Here is a 24,887-nt window from a genome sequence, read left to right as displayed (position 1 = left end):
CACAAGTCTCCAAAAAGGGCATTCAATCCCACAGGACTATTCCTGTGGCCATCACTTACTGGTGCATAGTGTTGCACATACTACGTGATAGCTGAGCTCTTTGTGGCTGTGTAGGCACAAACTGAGCTATTGTTCTTATGAATCCATCCATTTTCTCTCAGCCAGATCTGTAAGGAAATTACTACTAAATGGAGGAAAGAACATAGAGGGTCAAAAATCCCATCAAGATCTCTGTAGAGACCTATGCGATTAAAGAAGATACCCATCAACAGTTGCCCAGAGATTAATTAGCTGTTCTTAATTAGCTAGTCAATTAATCAAGTACCATGGCATTTTTGGTTTTGTTCTGTAGGTCTCATAAGCAAAATGCTGCTTGGTACTAAGTACAGCTCTTAGAGAAATCTGTCTCCTTGGTCTGCTATCACCTGTATCAAACAAATACCTAATTTTCTCAGAAATATTGTTAGTTCAGTATTATGCTTCTTTTTAATCTCTGCTGACTGATGGTTATTGTAAGCAAAGAACAGGAAAGCATCAGCTGATAGCCCAGTTGCTTTCCCTAGCATCACTGTGCATCGATAGGTCCCTTTAATTATTCCAGTCAATCCATTTGCTTGTTTTGAATGCTGGTGCTTTTGCCAAGTCTGACGTTTCATTGCCTTTCAGCACCTGGGAAGGGTGTCACTGATGCTCCAGACAATATCTCAGGAGCTGTCTAAAGACTCTTGGATGTGAGCTAGCCACAGCTACTTCTTTAGTGTCCAGCTTCTTACGCTGGGGCTACTCATCTGTGAGTTCCTTCTGGAAGACCATCTCAGAGTGGCCCATTCTTGTAACATTGAATCCATTCTCCTAACAACATGCAGCTGTGTTGAGACCTGCTTTTCATCTCCTTACTGGTTCTAGCCCACCTAGGATCAGCTCAGTACTGTAGTTAGGTTTGCTACCCTTACCATAGCAACTTGGTGCTGTGAGCTGCTAAAATATTTCCTCTTTTTGGGAAACTGCTAGGAGGGTTGTTGAGCTCCTGACTGGTTTGGATTGCTGGTATGGGGTGGGAAGTGCCATACCCTGCTGAGGGCAAGGCTTTCAGAGCCTGGTGGCTAGAAGCCAGCAGGTCACGTTTATCCTTGTGTCCTGCATCTTGGATGGCTTTTTACCCAGCTGGGAACACTACCTGATCGCTTGCTATCAGGTCCTGTTTGTTCTTTCCCTGTCCTGGTTTTGTGTGCTGACCTGCCTGCTGAAGGAAGGAGAGACTCCTATCTTTGCTAATTTCTTGGAAGTGTTCAGGAATGGTGTTGCCCACAATCTTTGTATGTCTGTTTTTCCTAAGCAAAATCTGGCCTGGCTGAATGCTTTCTGAAGACTGATTCCTGTTTCCTTTGCCCAGGTTATTTATTTGTGCATGTTGTGTCCTGGCACACATTGCCTTCTCTCTCCTCCAGTTACCTGTGCAGGTAGGAGCAGTCAGCTCCAGATAAGTTTGATGTGTTGCTCAGCTGGTCTCACCAGCCTCAGCTGAAAGCTGTGAGTGTACAGAGAGGCCCTTCTTTCTTTGAAGCAAACTATGGTTTTCTAATTAAATGCCTGTACTTCGGCACGGCTAAATGACTCTCTGGCTGCAAGGAGAGTGTCTGCACAGAGACACCCCACAGAACTGGGTCCTGGCCACACAGACGTGCTTTTTTGAGCACCCAACATCATGTCTGCCTGGCAAAACTGAAGCCAAAATGTACCTCTGTTTGCTTTGCCCTCATGGCGAGAGTAAGGCCTCAAAGGCAAATATTTAATGAGTCAAGAGAAGGGTGGAATTCTTCCTGTCTGTTAATTTAAAAAAAAATCAGGGCAACTGGCACAACTCCCTTTTGTTGGCTGTGACAGAGGAGGGGGAGGCTGGCTGCCCCTGTGCTGCTTGGGTGTGCTTCAGTCCACGTTTTCACTGAGGGCAGCACGAACCAGAGCTTCTCGCCCTGCAGCTCCATTCGTGCCCCTTCAGCTAGTAAAGCTGCCGTATGGTTAGGTAAGATGGATTACTGAAGCACTTGAAGTATTTTGCTGTAAAGCATGGGAAGAGAGGAGAGGGTCCCCCGGGTGAGGAGATCAGCAGTAAGGGGCAGGTATAGCTGAAGGAAAGGTAGGTAGACTTGTACCCCAAAGCATCTGGAAGGACTTGAGAGTGGAGGCTCTGGAAAACTCCAGTTCCTTATGTCATACATTTCTTTATGTCCCTTGAACCCTTAACTCCAGGCTGGAGCCTGTCAAGAGTGAAAGGTGTTAAATGAAGCCAGTGAAAAGTTGGTGGGACATAGACATAGACATGCTTGGTTATAAGGAGCCCTGTGTCCTATCTAACAGCTTGTAATACGTTGTGCTTTTCAGATTCCCTTCTACAAGCAGATGTGCAAGGGTATTCAGGCGGGTGAGACGTGTGAGAAGTTGGTGGGATACTCTGCAGTGTACAAAGTCTGTTTTGGAATGGCCTGTTTTTTCTTTTTGTTCTGCTTGTTCACCATCAAAATTAACAGCAGCAAAAGCTGCCGAGCATACATTCATAATGGGTAAGTACCTGTTTGATGGCTTAATTTCCAATTACTCTTTACAGGTTTGTGCTACCTCATTTCCAGTTGGGTGTAGTACTAGGCAAAAAACCCAAAATGAAACAAAAGCCGATTTTACTGCTTTTGTGAGGAGTAATCTAGGCAAGTGAAAACTAACTAAAGTGGCTATCTGTCATCAAAGACCTTTTTTTGTCTTGTTGGGTTTTAAATTGAGTTTTCTTATGGTACATTTGTTGAAGACCTCTAATTCTTATTACAACCAGATTATTTTATTTTTTTCCTGTCCTCTTGTCTAGATTCTGGCTTGTTAAACTTGTAATTCTGGCAGCAATGTGCTCAGGAGCCTTCTTCATTCCTGATCAGGACACTTTCCTCAATGGTATGTCCTTGTTTTGTTACGCTGCTTCATTCTGTACTACCTTGTGAGTGGTTATAAATCCTAAAGGCCTGATCAACATGAAGATTGCCATATTTATTCAAATAAAATCAGTATATTCTAGATGCAGAAGGATTATTTGGAGTTGTTTGGGGGGAACTCTGTGCAGTAAAGAGCATCATTTTTTCTGATCAAGAACAGGCCAAATGGGTAGATAAAAATACCACTGCCATGCTGTCTTGCACATTAAAGCAGGGAGCTGTAATGGTGCACAAGAAATTGTTCACTTTAAAATGCAGAGCCGTGTTAGTTTGGCTTGTGCAGGTAGTTCTGCCACAGCACAGCAGCCAGTGTTGCGTGGTGGAGAGGTGCCAGTGCTCAAGGGGGCACGGTGACCTGCCAGGCTCTGGTGCTTGCTGCCTGGAAACCTGCAGTGTTGCAAAAGAATTTGGGATGTTGATAGCGTTCAGACTGGTGGCGTAAATGCAGTAAGGTAAAATTAGATTTCTTGGGGTGTGTTGTGAGTGCTCTGCTGAGGATGCTGTGCCTGAAGCACTGCCAGTTTTGGAAGATGCCCTGGCACTGCATGAGCATGCTGATACTGGCCCAGCGCTTAAATGCCAGTTCTGGGGGGAGCCTTCTCACAGGCCTCTTGTGGTCTAGGAGCAAAAATCCCAGTGATACTGGGATAGGTTTGGGCTCTTCAGTTTGCTGGGTACTTGTAAGCCCTTAAGCCTGTTGAGGGTGGGCAGGTAGAAAGGGGTGGGATCAGTAATGCAAAGAAACAGTTGGGTATGCTGCCTGCTTCCACTAAAGGCTTGCTTGGTTACCTGTGTTTTCAACACCGGTCTCCTCTAGCTGGGGTGTTTAAAAGGGGAGGAGGAAGGAGTAACACAGGGGAAGAGAACAGAGTGGGCAGACGTACTATGAGCACAGTGCTCTGGGAAACGAAGGTAAAAAACACTTCAAGTAAACCACCGGTGGGTGTAATGCAACTTGTTGCTCTTACTGTTTGTTTGGTCTTGGTTCATTTTGATGCCCCAGAAGTGAAGGGCTCCTTATCCATATTGCTATCCTCCGTGATGACACGGGATGACTGTATGTTCTTAGTGTCTAATCACTGTTTGGATTAGAAACATGTAGTGGTACGACACATTGCACTCATGGTCAGACTGCCTACCATCTTTGTAAGTGACCCTTTTCATGGTGAAAATTCTTCAAGAACTGAAGTGTTTGGGGAAAAGGGGAAACAACTTCTTGTGCTCGTTAGAGTGGTGTTTCTCAACAGCAGTCTAACCTAGTGTAGAGATACAGCGTGGCAAGCTTTCTTCCACAAATTAGCTCTTGACTTTTTCTGTCTCAAGCTGTATTCCTGCACATCCTGCTGAACCGTCCTCCAGTCAGCCCCTCAGTTTGAGATTTATAGATGGTTTGGGTATTTTGTGGTTTTGTTTTCCCTTTATTTCCCTGCCATCAATACATTTGCACTGTTGGGGTTTTTTTTCTTTTAAAACCTTCTTCCAGTTTGCGTATATTTTCGAAGAAAAAAACCCAAACACAGAAAACCAAACGAAACCAACCAAAACAAACTCTTGCTATGCTTCTCAAGCTTAGCAGTTTGTTAATAATGGAGGAGTATTATGTGCAAGCACAAGTTTTGGCTGGGCTGTAGTGTTAAATCTACACTGGCCATGCTAAATTTATATGTGATGGATCTAAAACGTCTTGCAGTGTCCTGCCTGTGGCAGTGGGATATCATGAAAGTCTGGCTATTTAATTACTCACTGCATTGGTGATCTGCTTTTTCCTGCTCTGCCTCTCCCGAACACATGCACACACCTTGTTCCCTGCATATTTTTATATGTACTTTTTTATATGCTAGCTTTTTTTGGGTTTTGTTTTGTTTGTTTGAAGAACAGCATGCTTATCAAGTGCATATAATATGCTTAGCAAAACCAGACAAATAGCGTTTCTGCTTGCTTTCAAATAAGGAGGTTATGGTACAGTAAAAAAAAAAACCAAAAAAAATCTCTACATCTTCTGCTAAGGGTAACGTGACCTGACTGTTCTGTTCTTCCACTTCACTCCCACAAGCTTTTTTCAAAAGGAAAACACAATGGTAGGATATGGCTGAATTTCACTAGTACACTTCCTTGATCATATTCAGTGAAATCAGCTGCATGTTTGGAGTCATTTATAGCCTATGCCTGGGCAGCACAAGCTGTATAAGCAATGAACATTTAAACAGGTATCAGTATTTCCTCAGACACTTCTGATGTTGCAAAATAGAGGTCTCTTCTCCAAAGTTTCCAAATAGCTACCCAAATACAGTATATGTAGGTCAGTGGTTAAGTAGTCAAGTAACTTGTCTGAAAACTAGTCAGTGAGTATCAAGTGTTCCCATCTCTTTGGGAGTGGCTAGGGACAACATTTGTAAATAGATAAGCTCCACCTTTGTTTTTCTGTGGTACTGGAATCTGGAAAGGAAGAAATTGCCCTTTTTAGTACTGGGTTCCAGTACCTTACAATTTCAGGGTTTAGATGCCTGTGAAAATGCCTTCACACTACCTCCCTCCCACCAGTCACAAATAAAGGTTTCAGTATTTTCTGTCTGAATATAGTAACTCAGTCTCCACAAAAATTCTCTAGGTTAGGGAAACTCAGTAAATGTCCTAACAGGCTTATTTTGAAAGTGTGGCAGGTTGCAAGCTGATTTCATCAGGGAGGTAAGCTTGAGTTAGCTGAGCTAAAATCTCTCATCTCCTGCTACATCTGTGGGCTTGGGATATTCAAACAGCATAACAGCTTCACTGCATAGACGATAATTCCATTTTATCCTAAGGGAAAGGTGACTGCAGTTTGACCTATTTTCTGCCCCTCTGCTTTGCAGCCTGGCGCTACGTAGGAGCAACAGGAGGTTTCCTTTTCATTGCTATTCAGCTCATCCTGCTTGTTGAGTTTGCACACAAATGGAATAAAAATTGGTATGTGTTGGGCAAGTAGTTATTTCTGTAAAATTCTGGTGGACTCCTGAAAAATAGATTTCTTGTAACAAAGAATTTAAAAGTAGCATGGATGTAATTTCTGAAAGAAGACACTTTAATGTCACTATTTAGAGCTGTTCATCTTTGCTACATCCACTTTCTCCTTCCTCAGCAAAGATGTTTCCTCCTTACTCGCTTCTGTTCTGGTGATTTATTCTTAACTGGAATTGCTCATCTTCCAGTATGTAATAGTGTGTTGGGATGCAGAAGTGTCTTACTTTAAGTTGGTTTATATTTTGTATGAAAATATACCTGCTAAGAAAGAGAGGGGTGCAAGGGAATAAAACTGGATTTGCAAAATGTAACTGTGAGCTGTGTGCAGTGATGTAAACTGGTAAATCCTGCTTTTTTGTGTCAGCTTAATGCACATTAAATTTTTTTTCTTGACATGAGAACTGCTGCTTTATCTTCAACTTTTTTGCTTTCATCTACATAATATTCCATTATCAATCCACATATACCCCGTTTTGGCATTGACTTTATTTTTGGTTTAAGCATATTTGCTATTGCCTTCCTAGGCCTTAGCCTTTAATACATTTCAAATATTTAATTTGTCCTCCCACATATATGCAGTATCCTCTACCTCCACCTCCATGCTTTTTGTCTTTCATTTCTTCCTCTGCAACTCTTTGCAGTCCTCTCTTGTTCTAGTTAGCATACTGACTGCTAAGAGTTTTAGCAAACCTTTCTGCTTTGTCAAATACCTGTTTTCATGGAGTAAGGGGTGAGATCTCCTTATACTGCAGATATTTTTGCTGTTAATTACAGCAGCTGCTTTTCTGTGGATGAAGTATTTCTAACAGCAGCATTTAACTTCAGCACTCTCTACATTAGATATTCTTTTGGAGTAGGTCATGTTTCCATTAAACAAAACAACAAAAACCCAACAAAAAAACCCAAAACAAGATCAAAACCCGAAAAACCTCCTTTGCACCAAAAAGGTGTCAAAACAACTTTTTTAGTTGCTACTCCTAAAAAAAACCCCAATGATGTTTCCAAAAGGTGAAGAGAGGAAGACAAGATGGACAGCTTTAGCTGAGGGAGACTGGTGGGATAGACCCAAAGGGGGAGGATGCCTTTTGAGCAAGGGGGTAGTAGAACTGTCCAGGTAGTGCAGGGGCCAGAAGAGCAGCTGTGCCAAGTGATATGCCTTTGCTGTCCTTGTGTGAAGAGCACCACCTGCTAGCTGAGCCTGGGGCATTCCCAAGTTCCTGCTGAGGAAGTCCCTGAAGTATTGAGGTGAGATGTGCTGACAGGCCGATACCAGAGACTGGGAATTCTAGGAGTTACAATGGGCTATAATTGCAGAAACAGCTGGGCATGATAATACAGAAGGCAAACATTAATGCTAAGGAATGTTTCCTTCTGTTTCATGGGAGGAACCTTGGCATGTTTCCTTCTGTTTCATGGGAGGAACCTTGCAAAGACCTGTGTTGGTATAGTCGCATACACATGCTTCAGGAGAGTAAGCACTGTCTTTTGTGTTTGAGGATATGCACTATTCAATTGCTAGATTTTTATATTTTCAGGAAGGGAAGAAAAAGATAAGATGCTTGTCTCTCTCTCCCCAGGACTGCAGGTGCAAACCACAAGCAGATGTGGAATGGTTTGCTTGCCCTGGTCACTCTCATCTTGTACTCCGTTGCTGTGGCAGCCCTGGTCCTCATGGCTCTTTTCTACACGCGCGCCGATGGCTGCATGTACAACAAGGTCCTGATTGGTGTTAATGGTGGCCTGTGCCTCTTTGTGTCGCTGGTGGCCATATCACCGTGTGTCCAGAATCGTGAGTCTGCTGACCTCTTCTCCTGGATTTCTGGTGCTGCCACAGTTGGGTGTCTGGAGGCATGAGCCATGTCTGGGCAGAGTCTCATGACAGTTCAGAGCTGGTGCTGCTCTTGCCCCTTTAAGTACACTATGAAGTGCTGCTGCTGGTCATCCGCTCAGCTGCTGCATCTACAGAGCTGTGAGACGTTTTGGGTGTGCCATCAGGCAGGCATACTGTAAAGAAGGCTCAAATGTTGGTGGCTGGTAATGTGTTGTGGAGCTTACACAACTCTTACCATGGTAGCAGTTGAGGTAATAGCTGTCAAACTCATTCACCACTGTTTTATCATTTACTTTTGACTGCTTGTGATCTACCATCTGTAAAGTTTGGGCCTGGAGAAGCTGACAGCAGTATTTCATGCTTTGGTGTATTTTATGTGTGCTGTTAGTATCTTGCATACATTGGACCTGGAAATAATAATTGGAGTGACTCCAGCACAAATTTTACAGGCAAATAAAATTATCATGGCAGCTTGTCAATAGGTTTTGGAAAGCTGGTGCTTTGGGAGAGAGCAGAGGGGTGATTCTTTACTTACATGGGAATATTTAATACCTTTCTAAAACAGCCAGCAGAACTAAGGGACAGCCTCTTTACATGCCAGTGGAAATGTATCTAAACTGCCTCAAAGACTTAGGGACTGCTCAAAGTAAAACATAAAAGATACTCTTCTGAAAGAAACTAGTTAAGTACTAAATAACAGTACTTATTATATTAAGTATAATAAGTACTGTTATTTAAAGGATAGGAGTTTCTTTTTCAGTTTGTTAAAATGTCTGCAGAAATAATTTATTTTCCTCTTTCTTGTAAAGGCCAGCCCCATTCTGGATTGCTGCAGTCAGGAGTTATCAGTTGCTACGTCATGTACCTCACTTTCTCAGCACTATCCAGCAAGCCACCAGAAACTAGTAAGTTTTATAATACTTTATGCAAATTCTTTTGGACATGCCATGTACTGAAATCAAGAATTTAACGAACCTGAGTTAAATAGATTTGTGGATATAGGAGTGCTGGGTTTGGTCTGTTCTGGCCCATGCAGAAGAAATTGCGAATCCTAAACATAAATCTATGCAGCAGAGAACCCATGCAATTGGCACTCTCCATGTACCTTAAATGCTTTGTTTAGAGGAGCTTAACTTACCTTGGGTGAGTTGCATCTGTTGCACCAGAGCAATTCCAGCCTGCTTCCCGTGGACAGATTTCCCAGAGTCTTGTAGCCTATTCCTCATGTGGCAAGCGCATGTTCTTGTACAATAGAATATTACTAAATACATAATGTGTTTGGTCACATGATGGGAAAGGAGTTGGAACAAATGGCTCTTGGATGCCTCTGGAAGAATGGGGTGATCAGCTCCGTCCAAAAGTTGACTCCGTCCACCACCAGTTAGTAGGTGCTGGCCATCAAAGTGCATAGTAAAATCACTTCTTTTCTCCTAGAACTGGTATGCTAGATAGCCTTAGCTCTGGATTCCTAATGGAGCAGAAACTTGAGTACCATTCATCTTTCATTTTGAGAGGAAACATTCTGAGAAAGGAAGGACTTGGAGTTACGTTGCAGTTGTCTGAGATGATGCTGTTCTTCAGCAGAGTTCCTGCACTCTGCTTGCCTTCTCACTATTGGCATTGCAAGCCCAGAGTAGGGAACTCCCTAGACTTTTATGTTCTTTATGCTACAAAACCCCAGCAAGACTTGACAAGCACAACTGAAACTGTTTCCTTTTCCCAGGTAACCATCAGATTCACCTATTTGGACAGGGAGCATTCTTCTCACTTAAAGATGACTTTTCTGGTTCAAATTACTAATGCTAAACCCCCTTATTTAATTATTGCTCAACTTTTATTGTTGAATAACTAACAATAACTAAAGAGAAAAAATCTTTTGGCAGGAAGGAGAATTTTTTACAGACACCCCCTAAGAAGAAAGGGGAGAGGTGGGGGAAAGAATCTTCCCGCTGTCACACTTGTGTAGGCACAGGCACATGCACATTGTATTTTAGATCTAAGAAAGAAAAACAGTATTTAGATGGATAATTTATTGATGGAGCTTAAGCAATGTTCTTGAATGAATATAGAAGTTAATTTAGAAGGTATCTGAATTACTGATAAGACTTGACACTAAAAACAAGAAGAAAAAAGGTGAAGAAAGTGGTGTATGGTATTAAAACAAGTTATTTCATGCTGGTGACAAACAAAGCTTTCAGATGTTAAGTGAATGCTCCAGTTCTTGTAGGTTTTGCAAGTGTGATTGTTGCATTTGTCAGAGTATACATCAAGCATGCTCTCTCAGACCTCCTGAATCAGATGGTCCTTTCTGGTCTTCCCAGGCCAGAGAACTCTCATGGTTGTCATCTGTTCTCAGAGGTGCACCTTTCCCCCCTGTCTGTACGATAAGGACTCTCATACTGGCCTGTGCAGCTTTTATAGTGGCATGTGCTGGAGAATGTATGGGGTGCTGGCACTTACTAACGTGTCTCATGCCCTGTCACTGATATTTGCCATGAACTTACCTAATGTTGACTCATTCCTCAAGGAAGGACTTTCCAATTGGCCATCTTGCAAATTGGCCACTTTGAAAACCAGGCCTTAAGAAAATGCAAGCTACAAGTATTTATATGCAACACCCAAAAAGCAGAGTTGCAAATGTGTTTAGAAGGAATGGGCAAACACAAGGTAATGTCTGCTGAACCTGTGTTATCGCTTTGTGTCTTAACTAAGTCTGGAACTGAAAAGATAAAAGACCTGCCAAACAGTGAACCCACCCTGCTGCAGATGCATCCCTGGTGGACACTGGTGGGGGATTCTGCACATCTCTGACCAAGGTCTTTTATAAAGACTTGTCATCTCTTCTTTTTCTCCCGCCTCTGCCCTGTCCCTGCTGTGTGTTGATAAAGCCATTTGTGCAGCCCTGCAGGGCCATGCACAGTCCTCCCCCACCAGGTCAGGGGACTGGATTTTGAGTTTATTTTTAACCTGGGTGTAGCCTTGGCTGCATTTTGCCCTCTGCCCTTACAAATAGTTGTGCTGTCCCAGTGGGGATGCAATGTGGCTGCTGGAAGGGAAGGGGAGATGGGAACACAGTTTGCCTTAAACAGTATTGTCTCAAAAGGCTCTTGATTTGAGATGAGGTGCAGCTGTAATCTCTTGCTTTGGGGTGATGCTGCAGGCTACTACTCTGCCTTGTCTTATCTTCAAGCAGACACCAAAAAGCCATGTGCATCTTGCAAGATCAAGGACTGAATTGGTTTCTTTTCAGGAACCTAGAAGTAATATTGCTTAGATGTTAAGATAAAATCCTGCCTGTAACTGCTGCCTGTACTTTTCTTTGGTCTTCTGTATAGAACAGGGCAACTACAGACCACCATTTTTCTCTTTCACTGAGTATGAATTTCATAGTTGTCCTCAAGGCACCCCTGCTGTCAAAGAAGCTTGTGGTCAGGTCTGTACTTACTTTGGTCTTACATGGCTCTGTAGTCTTGGGTGAAGTGTTAGTAAACTTTGAACCTGTTAGTTCACGAAGCAGTCTTTTTACTTGTCTGCTCTGGTCAAACAAGAAATTTTAGTACCCTGCTAAGTTGCATTTTTGTTTTGCTTGAAACACAGAATCTGCCAGGTCAGATGTACAGAATTTTTTCTATGTGATCTTTTAAAAAGATAGATAGACACAACTGAAATGTACATACACAAGTGTCTGAAGTAATAAAAATATTTGACTGAAAACCTTTGGTGTGAAGACTATGTTGAAATGCAGTGAAATGATCTTTCCTAACTGTTCCTTTTGTGGTTTTTTTTTTTGTGAAGTGCTGGATGAAAACAATCAGAATATCACAATCTGTGTACCTGAATTTAGTCAAGGCCTGCACAGAGATGAAAACCTGGTTACTGGCCTGGGTACTACCATTTTGTTTGGCTGCATTTTATATTCTTGGTAAGTCTGGGGGTTTGCGGTTACCTCACTGTAAATGCAGATATCATGGTCCAACTAGTAAAGGCTTATAGCAGGTCTCATGCAGGCAAAGTAATGGGGAGAAGTAGAATAGAATTGAGGTGGAAGGTTCATATTCTCCTCAGTTTCAGAATGGTTAGATATTTTAGCCAAAAATGTTCAACAAGGTAATACAACTTTTGAAAGAACTATATTTCATTAAAACCAAATAGAGCAATTTGTATCTAGAAAAGGAGGGGGAAATTTCAAGCTGTCTGTGATCCCAACAGTCTGAGAGGGCTTTGATTCGGTATTTACTCTTTCTATTAAAAAACTCTAAGCAGTTATGTCCATCTAAAAAAGCTATTTGAAATTTTTGTAGCCTCCTGGCAGAGGCTATCACTGCTTCTTGAGGGTCTTTAAAACAAACAAAACTGGGAGTGTTTAGGTCTTCTGTTGAACAAATGATGAACACAGTACTGCCATCAGGATTTGCCAGCAATCTCCTGCTCTAAGAAAATCTGTGCCCATATAATTGTGATGCTTACCTCGTATTATTGCACTCACATCGATAAATTAAGTCATGCTGCGGGACAGGGAGGGGGCAGTTGCTGATGACTGAAAGGTGATGTATCACTTGTTTTGGCTGTGCGGGTTGCCAGGAGACAGCACTGCCTGTCTGCTGCAGGATTTTGAGCAGGTTCTGCTTTTGAATCAATCGAAAATTCACATACTGAAACTTCTTCATAATTTTGAAATTAAAATGAGAGACTTTCTGAAGAAGAGGTAGCACAGCTACTCTTCTGTTTCTGATACCATTTAATTCTGGTATCAAATACATGGATATCATGTGTCATGGATCTAGTTCAGATTAGAACAGTATTTGCAGTGCCGCAGGGTGTTTCAGGAATGCAGAAAACCTCCAGGTAGCCTGCAGGGGTGTGTGTGCCATGTAGCTGCAGAGATAGGAAGGCCTTCAGGGGAATGTTTTAAAGTATTACTAAGGCTCAGTGTGTACAGCAAAGCATTAACACACGTCTCCCTGTGGGTAGTGGGAAGTTTGCATTACACATCCTGTAAGGGGAAGACTGGGCAAGAAATATTTCTGATCAGGAGAAACTAGAAAGGATTCCCCCCAGACAACTACAGTCATGCAAGAAAGTGATCTCCAGGAACTGGTACACAGACAATAGTTGTTGGTAATTTACTTTTGAAAACTGCTGCCAGTGACCTGTTACTTCGATGGCAAAGCTTTTACAGAAATGCTGAGCCAAAGCGATGGCTGCGCAGTTAATATAAAAGCACCGGTTGTGCACGGCAGGGGAGAGCTCTTCTGAATTGCAAATTGGAGCACTTAGCTGTCTGCTGCTCTCTGATGGTGATGAATTCACCTTTCATGAGTGACCTACTTTTTAAGCTCGTGATTCAGGCTGAGTTGGCCAGTGGCTGTTTTCAGGCTGGTTTATACTTGTGCAGAACAAACTTTTCACAGGCTTAGTGCTTGTTGCTACGTCCAGGCAAATGCTTAGCTTAGATAATGGGAGTAGACCATTTATGATTGCTGCGGTGTTGAAAAATCACACTGTTGGGCTTTATACTCATGCTGAGGTTTTGACTGTTTTCTTTTCCTCCTAGTTTGACTTCAACAACACGTGCAAGCTCAGAGGCACTGAGGGGAATATATGCAACACCTGAAACTGACGTGAGTTCTCGCTCCCTCCCACAGGATTTCTGTACAGACTTCCTCATGTGCTTTTCTTGCTGTTGTTTTCATGGCTAAGTCGTCTGTAATTAGGTGAAAACAAAAGTTTGTTCATAGCTGTGTGCCTCAGGGTAGGGACTTGTCAGAACACTTGTCCACATTGACCCTTTTGTAGCTCTTTCTGGTCCTGTGGAGGTGCCTTTTATGTGCTGAAATAATTTGTTGCTCTTGCAGTTGATTTAACATCCTACAGGCTTCCCATGAATCTTGTTGTGCTGCTCCACACAAGATTATGTCCTCCTATTTAAAGGAAAGGTTTGCTGGGAAGCTATGAAGAAGTGGAGGTGTTCTTGAACTTTTTCAGTCCTGGTTGCCTTTGTTCCTGTAGCAACGGACTAAGAGCCCAAGTTTCTATCTTATTTCCACACATAAGTACTTCCTTTCTTTTTGCCTATAATTTCATCTCAGATTTCATTTCTTGTCCCTGGTTCAGCGGTACGTGTTTCTTCGTTCTGTATGCCTGTTCCTTTGGTCTTCTTATCCTGGCAACACGCAGAAACGCTGGGAAATTGGTGGGGTTTTGCTGAGTAAGTTACTCCTTACTTAGGCTTGTTAGTGTTCCTCTTCAAATGTATGTGTGTGTGTGTTCAGAGGATGCATCTCCATCCCTAAGTCTCTCTGCGCTAGTGTTACCTGCACCTGCAGTTTTAACTTCGATTTTCCAAGTCTTTAATCCGAGTGTTTGTGCAAATCCAAAAATGCAGAAGTATCCGCTGTTTGCAGTAGCTGGGTGCGGGGAAGCAAAACGCGTTTCACTGTGGGAATGTGTCAGTGCCGGCAGAGCTTTCCTCTGGCAAGATGGTGTGACCGGACGGGGTGCTGGTGCCAGTGCCGAGCAGCTGAGCACCCAGTGGCTCCGCGCCCCCACCCCAGCCCTCTCAGGTGGGCAGCCTGCCAGCAGGTCAGCATCAAGCACCAAGACATGGCCTGGTGTACCTTGGGCAGGTCCAGGCAGGACCTGTGCCTTCCTGCCCTGTGCGGAGGAGGGGCAGGGCAGGGCAGGGGGCACTGTAGCAAACAGCTGCCCTTCACACCCACCCACCTTCCTCTGCCAGTGTTATGCCATAGGAGACCTTTTCCAAAGGGCTTGGGGCTGCAGTGCGCCCTGTGGCAGGAGTAGCAGGCAGGTTGAGGGTGGCTGGCACAGTGCAGGCACTGGTTGTGGCCCCATCACTGGGAGGGTCTGGCTTGTCTGCTGCAGGGCTTGCCAACAGGATTATTTCAGGACTATTTGGTTTTAAAGAGCAGTACAAGAGCTGCTGGACGTAAATGTAAAAAGTGACTGGTGAAGAGCAACTAATTGCACTCTGATTGCCTTTGCTGTGGCAAAAGGCCTTTGTCTCCTGGCCAGGAGTGTGAACGAGCTCTGCAGTTGCTTGTGTTGTACAGAGGGTTTGTGGGCATCTGTGCTGAAGACAACCGAGCGTTACAAGGAGCTAGCGGTATGTGTGCCAACACTACTAATTTCATTTCTCTGTGTGCGCAATGACTTTATTGCAACTGAATAAAAAAGTTTGAAGGAATTCAGCACTTGCTTCAGAATGTGAGTGCAGCCCAACAGGAGCTCAAGCTGGCACTGTAGGTGAGGCTTGGCACAGCAGTAGAGAGAGATACAGAATAAGGGTTTATTTAAACTCTCAGCCAGCCTCTTAAAAAGGAATGAGCTTTTTGTCTTCTCATGAGTTTATGAACCCAGCAAGTATATGTAATCACAGATATGCACGGTAAAGACTGCCGTGTGATGTTTCCGTTGGGCCACTTTACCTTAAAGGCTTGCTATCTGATTTTTGGGGGTGTTGGGGAAAACTTGCAACTGGCCTGCCGACTAGGGAGAGAGGCCAGAACACAAGGTATAGAATTACAAGGGTAAATATTTGTTCATGCACACGAGGTGTCCCAGCCAAATTGGGGCACCCCGAATGTGGTTTTATGCAGGAACCTTACACCCTTCAAGCATTCAGATTTGACTAACCAACCACACTACTGTTTACTAGTCATAGTAAAACTTTGCAAAGCAGTGATGTATCTGCAGTGTTCTTGCTGATTATCTGTTGATCCAGATGTCCCTGGGGTCAGTCTTGCAATAGTTACTTATCTATGATGCTGGGAGGATTTGAAAGATGTGTTAGAGGAGCTGGGATGCTGGCATCATCTTGGTTGTCCAGGGGTATCTTTTAGCCTTCATGGATAGCTCTAAGCTTCCAATAAGCAAAGTCATTATTTCCACAGCCAAGCTGTCCTAAAGGACAGCTTGTTTTGTATTTTTTTAAAGTATGAACAGTATCAAAGTCTCCAGTGAAACTCCACTACCTGATTACATCACAGTGTATATTGTGAACTAATGGTATATTAACAAAGTTAATATACTTCCGTACAGTAAAGACTGATTGATGTAATAGTTAGGGAAGGGAATTTTCCTGATAGGGTTCGTTGTCTTCATCAGACCACAACCAAAATAACTTCCAGAGGAGGATTTTATCAGAACAGATAATATTGGTGATGCACTACAGAAAGTGCTGGCTCGTACTGTGGTCTGATACAGAAAAAGTACTGATATATTTATTGGATAGTCAGCACCCTTTTCCCATCTATATTACCCCTCAGTACAAAGTGTCAATTTCAGCCTTCCTTTTTCCATCAGTTAAAAAAAGATAAGATCTTCATTTAAATGAAGCAGTAAGACCAGTTTTCTGCTTTTACTCTTTCTACTTGTATTCATTCTGGCTCCATTTCAGAAAAATCTTACAAAGATAAGTACATTCTGACTTAGCTTGTGCAGTTGTGATTTCCTACCCGTACAGCAAGGTTTTAAAAATTCCTTACACTTTTATTTCAGTAGAGAAATTTTTTATTTAAAAAGCCCTCAGATGCAAGTCTGAAGAGGTAAGTCCCCTCTGAACTACTAATGTGCAACTGCTTTACTGTAGCTTTTCCAGCATCTTGTCATAATTCTTTGCACCTGTGTTTGACCTTGAGTTATGTAAACTGGGTAGAGTGATTCTCAAAGTATGGTTTATTTGCTCCAAATCTTGCTGAGTAGGTTTTTCCAAAGCTTAGAAACTGCTGTTATGAACTACCTGGCATATCCTAATTTGAGTTTTGTGCTGGTTGGAAATAAACTAGACTTTTCTAAATCAGTGTCTGTAACATAGACATAACAGCCTTTCCTTCACCAGCTGTTCTGCTCCTTTGCTGTAGCACAGACTCTAACCCTTCCTGTTGTCTGTTCCACAGGTAGCTCGTTGCTGCTTTTGCTGTGTGCCTGATGGAGATGGTAATTAACATTTTCACTGCACAATTTATCTCACTAGTGGCTTTCAGACTAAAGCCAAGAGAGTAAGGACACAACTCCACATGGCGAGCTGCTTGTATCCTTGCTCTGTAGCATATCAAACTGAAGCAGCTGAAGTGCTCAGAGTTAGGTTAGGGAAAAAGGCAGGGGATGTAACAATACCATTTTAAAACAACAGGCTAGTTAATGATTCCTTAAAGGACATTTCATTACTGCAACATACACAGAGTAATCTCTGCTCTTTGCATGCTTGTGGGTGTGACTGCTGGATTTTTGTCTCAGTGGCTTTGCAGGGACTGCAGTTCAGGAGTGAGTTAGGAAGGGAGTGTCCTGTTTGCGGACCTGGTACAGTTGGGGTTATTAGCTGGAACTTGTGGGAGGAATATTGTACAGGTAGAGCAATTTAAATGGCCCAAATGCTCAAAAACTAGCCAGTAGGCCAGGAAACTGATACAAGGCAGGATTTCTGTGGCAATCTGATTTTCCTTACCAAAGGCTTAGACCCGTGCCCTGAGGGCAAGGAAGTGTTCAAGTATCGCTTTCCTAAATCACACTGTAGACTTTTTGCTGTGCTCTTGGTGATGCCAGCTGCTGTTTTCAGTCCTTAATAAATTTGCAAAAGCTTTGTTGTTTCCTGTCTCTTACAGGTGATGCTGAAGAGCATGTTGAAAAAAGGGGAGGTCAGACTGTGATTTACGATGAGAAGAAGGGCACAGTATACAGTTATGCCTACTTCCACTTCGTTTTCTTCTTGGCTTCGCTCTACGTGATGATGACAGTAACTCACTGGTTCCAGTAAGTGTCTGTCTTTAAAGCTGAGAAATTAATGTCTCTCTGCATTGAGAGGGGAGATGTGGACAGGAACTTCTGTCATTGCTGTGTCTTCTCCTTAAGTAAGAAGCTGGAAGAGACGTTTCAGGTCTTTCCCTGGCAGTTCTTGAGCAAGATCTTGCTCTATAAAGGGCTGCTGTCCTCTGCTTCATGTCTGGGTTAACCTAGCTGAAGTCTGTTACGCACTTGGAAAAACAGAGGGTACTGTAGTCTGAGATATGAATAGTGAGTTTATTGTTTCTTTTTTTCTTTTCTTTTCTTTCCTCTTAACAGTTATGAAAGTGCTCAGATGGAAAAGTTCTTCACCGGAACCTGGTCCATCTTCTGGATTAAGATGGTCTCCTGCTGGGTTTGTGTCTGTCTGTACTTGTGGACTCTTATTGCTCCACTCTGTTGTCCATCCAGAGAGTTCTCAGTGTGAACATTCAGAAGGGCCTTCTGTGTTTTTCTCTTTTCTTTTTTTTTTTTCTTGTTACAAATAAAATACAACAGTCATTTTGTAAAGAGGAAACACCTGTTGCCCAGTTATCATAATGTATCAGTTAGTAAATTTTTAGTCAGACTAAACAAATGATTGAAGACTTTTTTAACTTTTTTAAGTCATCATGAACAAGCATTGCCCAAAGGAACAAATCTGTTCCAAAATTTTGTAACTTAGGTGTGGAGTTTAGCAAATACAGTTGTTGCATAAACTGGAATAAGTGAAATGCTTTTCAAATGACTGACAATCTTTCTCTGGCTTCATAATCAAGAAAAGAAAAGATCATAGTGCAGGTGTATCTTCTTCCTTCCTGTGAATGCTGGATATCTTCTAGCAAATATGCATTCCTTTTTATACTCTTTTAATTAACTGTGTCTTTTACAGTTTGCAGTGATGATTTGGACTGCTGTGTTGTACAGCAGAGAATTCTTCTAAGTAGCATCCAGATATTTTTTCAGAAAACATATAACTAAATACTTCTGTAGAAATAGAGAATATGTAAGAATTTGACTGCCAAAGCATCCACTAAAAATCATTTATCTAAATATTAAATATATTAAGTTATTGTATACCTAGATTGAGAAAGGAATGTACCAATGATAATAGAGTATTTATTCTATTATAACTTTAAAAGGCACCTGAATATTTTATGCAATTCACTTCTGGTCCAGTTGTTAACAGAAGGGCAATTCTACACACAAATTCTTAAACTCAGAATTTTGTTCAGCTTTGCTTCGCCACCTCATTTAAACTGAAAATTGTGTGTACTGCACAGGGATCTAAGATATGGTACATGCCTTATTCAGAATGTTTGCTGTTGAGAAAATGCGAGTGACAGGAGCACTGCCTATTGCTGTTAAATTTGAAAGTGGAATGCTCATGTACTTTGTTACCCTACTGTTTCAACTTTTGTCTGAACATCTCCCAGGATCTTCAGTTTCCGTTACTTACTATAATATTTTAAATGCATTGATGGTCAGGAAAGGGCTCTAGTGCATCATCTTCCTTTTCTGTGTGTTGGTTGGAAAGTATCCTTTCTAACTGCTATATTTTTATACTCCTCTGCTGATGTTAGTTTTGCTGTTGGGATGAGACTTAGCCAACCAATCCATTAATGGAGACTAAACTTATTTTGGAGAACTGTTCCAAGCAGTGGGGTAAGCAGGCAGAAAAAACAAGACAAGAAGACACATGTAACAGCAGCTGCCTTAGTACAAATGACTGACTTGACAATATCGTGTCAGAACCATGTCACTTTTATATGCTTTAAGCAGATGATTTGGTGGTAGAACAACAACTCAGATGCCATAAGTGCTGAATAAGGTTGAACCCACTGTAGTTACCTACATTCCAGTGGGATGGATTTATGACTTGTGCTAGTACCAGAAGTTTTGTCTTCTCTCCTTACATGTACATGTGTACACACACAGAATGTGAAATATGCATGAAATAAACAAAACAACTGATTTAGCAGTTGTTTTTTTTGAAATATGATTGACCCTTATAGCTTCACCCAATGCTTTCTGCAAAACAAAGAAAAGCACAACTGGAAGCCCATGAGGTGGCCAAAATATTTGCATGCATTTGCTCTGTTGCAATAATTGATGGCTAATGGACACCTGGTGAGTAATACTAATGTAACAGATCTCAATTCTGCTCTTGATTTCATTACCGCTATTAGCTGCCCTGTTGCTATGGTATCCTAGGGCTCCTGTCTGGCTTGGAGCTTGCTAGGGGTGCAATCTTCCCAACCATATGCACTCTTACCTCAAACGAAATCTACAGGTGTGCAGTCCTGTATACTTGTACCACCTACCCCAGTGCTTAAGAGCCTCAAAATACATCTGTCATGAGATCTGAGGGAAGGAGAAGTCTGTCCAGAGGTGACTTGCTGCTCTTCTCCTTGTTTGCACTTCAGGGGGAAAAAAGCAGCTGAGACTTAGCTTTGAGTTAGAAAAGCGACAGATAGCTCTGGAGAGGGAGGCAGGTGTTTTATTTCCTTCTGCTTCTGCTGGGAGGTTTCTGATCTCACCAAGAGCTCTGCTAGCGTGGTGGCTCATCGGTATGTCTCTGCGTTTGGAGTCCAGCTATGCAGATTCTTCTGCAGCTGAAAAAGGCATTTGTTAATGCATTTGCAATGCAGAAGCCTTCATCTGTCCCATCCCTAAGGTGAGAGCCTATGGGCTGTGCAATGATGACTAACATTTAGTCCGACAGTTAGTTGTCCCACCTAACTGATAGCAGCTGTTCTGAGAAGCAGTCACGATCCAGTGCTAGAGCTGTGAACTGCAGCTGATGGTCCAGGCTCTTGTTCCTCCCTTGACGAATGCCATTCCCTAAAGTACAGAGGCTTGCAGGAGTTGCCTTCTAGTGCAATGTGTGTTGTACTATGAGAAACCAAGCGTGTTTTTTTAAAGAGTAGCAATGTTTTTTATAACAGAACACTGGGCAAGGAGCTCTACAGAGGAGAGCATGCGCTACGTCAAGCGTAATGCAGGGAATGTAACTGTTCTGTGGTTCTGACAGCAGGGATCCCAGTCACAAATGTGGATGATCTTAATACGTATCTTGGCCAATGTTTACAAAAACACTAATTTTATGTAGGGAGTATCTGCCTGCATAAGGACTTCCTGCACCTCCTTGTGCTCATTTTTTTGTAGTTTGTATTTAAGGAAATAGATTTTGCACAAAGGAAACAGGGTTGTAGGAGGAAAGTCCACAGCGAGGCATGAGTCTGTTCTTTTTACAGAGCACACGACGCCTCGCTGAGTTGTTCCTTCGTCCTTTCCACCAGCTATTGACCTTCAGAATCTAGGTGTGAGGGTATACATAGGGAGGGAATGGGGGAGCACCCAACTAGACTGCTTTGTCTGCTTCTGAGCAAATTTTGTGCGAAAAGACCCCAAAAATAACTTTGAGGACCTGCGTGTCCGTGCTGTGGCCCCAGGTCCAACTATGGATCTCCAGACTTCTCTAAGGAAGCAGTAACTGGTGGCAGCTGGGTGTGCAAAGTCTCTAGTTCCGCAGTGAGGCATGGCTTCCTGCTGGCCCAGCAAATGTTGCAGCCTGAATGTTTGCTGTGAAATCTGTACTGTGAACTTCCATGTGCAACCACTTAATAAAATCCTTGGCTGTGGTTGAAGGAGTCAAATGCCCAGTTCATAAATTCCAAACAGTTCAGACAAACGGGGTTTTAAAACCTTTTAAAGTGCCTTCAGTACCTACTGCTGTGATAGCTGGTAATTCAGGTGGCACTGGAACTGGAAAACCTGAACTGAGCCTGTGACTGGGTGATGCTGCCTTGTACCTTATGCCAGCGTGTACAAGACGGTCAGACCCATGGTGCATGTGGACGATGAAATAGTCTGTGCTTGACAAACCTCTGGGGATGAGACTGATTCGGATACTGCTGTACAGTGGAAGATGAACTGGGAAAACTCACCAAGAGCCTGATGCTTTTGTGAGTAATTGAGTAGTTGTTGCTTACACTTACATTTAAATTGTAAACAGTTAACTTTCTTGACACATACCTAAAAGCACATGCAGGTGGGCAGCTGTTCTGCTTGAGGCAGTTAGCTGTTCAGTGTCTGTCCTGCCTTGTGCCATGATTGTTCATTGAAATTGTTCCTGAATGTGAACGGTGCAGTGTTTCTGGCTTCTAGTATTTTTGGCCTGTGTGAAGTAAGGAAGCTGTTGTTACAAAGACAGGAAGGCTAGAGAACACGTCCTGTACGAAGTTTCCTCTAGTTAAACTTGAATTTGAGTTGTTTAATGGAGGAACATCTTGGAGGAACAGACCGTGTTGGCAGAAGTTAGTGCTGCTGAGAAGATGAGACAGTTTTATTGGCCTTTTCCTACTCTTTCAAATTTGCTATTGTAAGGAAGGTTATTTGGAACCTCACTGCTGCACTGCTGTCCGAGACTAGAATAATTTTAGTTTTTCTCATGAAGGGAACTGAGAGCTGCAGTCATTACTTGTTATTGTTTGGGGTAAAATCAATGGACTCGGACAGCAAGCCTCTGAATCCAAACAGCTGGACTAACAAATGAGACCATAAAACCTTATTAAGAATGTGTGGAAAGCAGATGGATATGCTTGTTTGCTGTTTACCACCTAGTTCCTCAAAGCACGTAGGCAGCCCTTGCAGGTGGATGCCAAGCAAGGAACTCCACTGTGTTCACACACATCAGAGTTAATTACATTTTTGTGATACTCTTAGCTTTGTACTTCAAGCATTTCCATGAGGCTCAAAAAGCTTGTAGTGGGTTGGGCCACTTGTGTCTGAAACGGGTAATTCAGTGTTGCTAGCATATGCATAGTCCAGAGGGAGGGCTTATCCCCTCACAGAATCATAAACACTGCATGTCTATTTATTTATTTATTTTGTGTTTTAGCACCTTTGTGTTTAGCACCAAATCTAGAAGCGCTTTGAAATTGTAAACTATGCGTGTATAACTGCTTCATCAGCCACTGGTGCAGCTTTTTATGGGCTAGAACATTGCTATTAGTGAAGCAACTGTTGCACTTGCAAAAAAGCTGATTTTTAACAGTTCTCTGGTTTTGACCAATGCATCAGGAAAATTTGGACACTCGAAATAGTGCTGGTTGAGCTTTGGCTAGCAGCCCACAGTATCATGGGCATCTCTGAATGTATTGGTAACAAAATAATCCACTGACTGCTTTGAAAACATGCTATAAAGATTTTATGCTATAAACCTTTAGGCTTTCCTCTTAAATGAGTTGATGAAGCAAAATATCATGAGACTGTACCTGTGTGCCTAGATGAGCAAGATTATCTGCAGCTAAAATTTTGCTCTCATCTTTCCTTCTGGTCTTTAGAAGCAATGGCTTTTGCTTGCAGGCTGTACTTCCTCATTTCATTTGTCTTTTTCCTCCTTGGATTTGTTTTTTAAAGGCATTGCTCCACTTCCATTCTGACCCCTATCAAGTGGGATGTCTTTGGTGCTAAAAACTAGCAACGACTTCTTTGCCAGGTCTTGTTGATCCTTTCCTTTTTATAGCAGGACAACCTGCAGTGTTGAAGCAAAGTCAAGGATCATAGTTTATTATATGGATCACTTTTCCTCTGTGAAAGCTGCTTGTTTTCTGAAGTGGCCTAAAAGTTCTTGTGGGACGAAAACACAATCAGCACTATGACATTTTACTTTGTGTTTTCAATTTTGTAAACAGTAGTTTGAACTGTTTCACATGACCGTACGAGGGAATGCCAGGGGTGAAGTGCTTAGAAAGCTTTGGCTTTTTGTACTCTTGGCAGGATACATAGCTCGGGAACTGGTATGTCTGCATTTTCAACATCCTGAGGCAGAATGCCCAGGTGCCCCAGGACGGGGATGCAGACACACTGCAGAGGGTTTGAAGTAGAAAATTCAGGAGACTGGCATGATGGCTGCTTTCTGATGCCTGAAGAAACTCTGTAGGTTTCAAATAGGCCTTAAGTCCAGTTTTGTTTTGTGTTTTTTAACTCAAGCCCCGTTTCAACTCATTCCAACCTGTTAAAAATGACGTTATTTTTTAAAAGTTGGAATTTATTTCAGATATAAGCCATATTGTCTTCTGCCTGTTTGCCAGTCTCCCAGAGCTCCCAGTGCCATAGTGTACAGCCATTTGCACAAACTTCTTCAAGCCACAGTTGTCAGTTTTGGAACCACTCCAGCAGCTTAAAGCTTCCAGGGCTTTTGCTCACCAGAGCTGCAGGGTGCAGCACTGCAACCATGCTTCTGCCAAAGAAGCCTCAGTGCAAAGCCAAGAAGAATTTTGGAAAGCAATGGGGATATAATATCTAGTTACACATACTGTAGCTTTATTTTTCCTCTTACCGATATATGTCCAGGTGCTTAGGTGTTTGTGGACATCCAAGCAGATTTAAAGCAAAGAGAATTGATTTTCAGAGAAAATAGTTCGACTTGTCATATACAAGCTAAGAAGATACTTACTAGGAACATACGGGTTCACTGTCTGATTTTTGTTTCCACCAGTGAGTGGTGGTCAGTCTTGTATATGCCATGTTTGAAAGCTGGATGCAAAGTAGTCAAAATGTAAACACATTTTCTTAATGGTGAGGGGTTTTTTAGTAGTCTTTTTCAAGGTTCTTCATATCTCAAGGGAACTTTTTGGTGTGTGTGTGTGGTTTGATTTTATTAAGCTGTAGCCCAGTGAAGTGGAGGTTTGCTAGTTTATTTAACATTTTCTGTGAGTGTTGTGATCTGTAGTAACTGTAACACTTTGACTTTTAAGGATTAGTAAAGATTTCAGAACTGTAACATCTTCATTGTAAAATAGTCAACAGCTTTGCCTTTTTAAAGCATGTTAATGGATTTTATGGACACTTCCTTTTGTATACTGAGTGAATGTATTGTTATAGATTTAATGTTTAATGGACCAATAAAATTTTTCTTACATTTGAAATGAATTGTTGTGATAAATTAAAGTTGAAAACTCAATTCGTTCCAGGAGAAACTTTAAAAATATATAAATACACAATCTAAGCAGTTACTGAGCTAGTAAAATAAATAGGTTGATCTTTTTTGTTCACTGTATTTGGATGTTTAACAAAAAAATTGTTGGCCTATAGAATATTACATGGCCTTGCTGTCCATGTTATTTTTGTATCCCTTCAGAGCATGATCTTGGAAGCTGGCAGGTTGCACAGATTTCTTCGTGGTGTCTACTCTATACAATCCAGCTCTCTGAGATACGTCGGATACTTCTCCTGGTGCAAACACAGTATTTTCCAGGCCAAGTATAGCACTGGAGCCTGTGCAGTTGTTTGAAGCA

The 24,887-nt window shown here is 42.2% G+C and overlaps 1 protein-coding gene across 3 annotated transcripts in view; it reads left to right on the top strand.

Moving 5' to 3' along the window:
- Nucleotides 1-24,518, top strand: part of SERINC5 (serine incorporator 5) — a 43,945-nt gene extending 19,427 nt beyond the window's left edge. For 2 of the 3 annotated variants that reach the window (XM_040579353.1, XM_040579354.1), the window contains 10 exons: nucleotides 2,383-2,561; nucleotides 2,858-2,940; nucleotides 5,828-5,921; nucleotides 7,553-7,764; nucleotides 8,616-8,711; nucleotides 11,602-11,728; nucleotides 13,361-13,427; nucleotides 16,722-16,761; nucleotides 17,427-17,574; nucleotides 17,884-24,518. In XM_040579353.1, the coding sequence (XP_040435287.1) occupies nucleotides 2,383-2,561; nucleotides 2,858-2,940; nucleotides 5,828-5,921; nucleotides 7,553-7,764; nucleotides 8,616-8,711; nucleotides 11,602-11,728; nucleotides 13,361-13,427; nucleotides 16,722-16,761; nucleotides 17,427-17,574; nucleotides 17,884-18,031 (1,194 nt within the window). In that variant the 3' untranslated portion in view covers nucleotides 18,032-24,518. Of the gene's footprint in view, nucleotides 1-1,999; nucleotides 2,024-2,382; nucleotides 2,562-2,857; nucleotides 2,941-5,827; nucleotides 5,922-7,552; nucleotides 7,765-8,615; nucleotides 8,712-11,601; nucleotides 11,729-13,360; nucleotides 13,428-16,721; nucleotides 16,762-17,426; nucleotides 17,575-17,883 lie in introns of those variants that run through there. The other variant, XM_040579355.1, reaches the window with a different exon arrangement.
- The last annotated feature ends 369 nt before the right edge of the window (nucleotides 24,519-24,887 follow it).

This window comes from Falco naumanni, chromosome Z (assembly GCF_017639655.2).
Source record: "Falco naumanni isolate bFalNau1 chromosome Z, bFalNau1.pat, whole genome shotgun sequence".
In the NCBI taxonomy this organism is placed as follows: domain Eukaryota; kingdom Metazoa; phylum Chordata; class Aves; order Falconiformes; family Falconidae; genus Falco; species Falco naumanni.
This window is presented reverse-complemented; position numbering and strand designations above follow the sequence as displayed.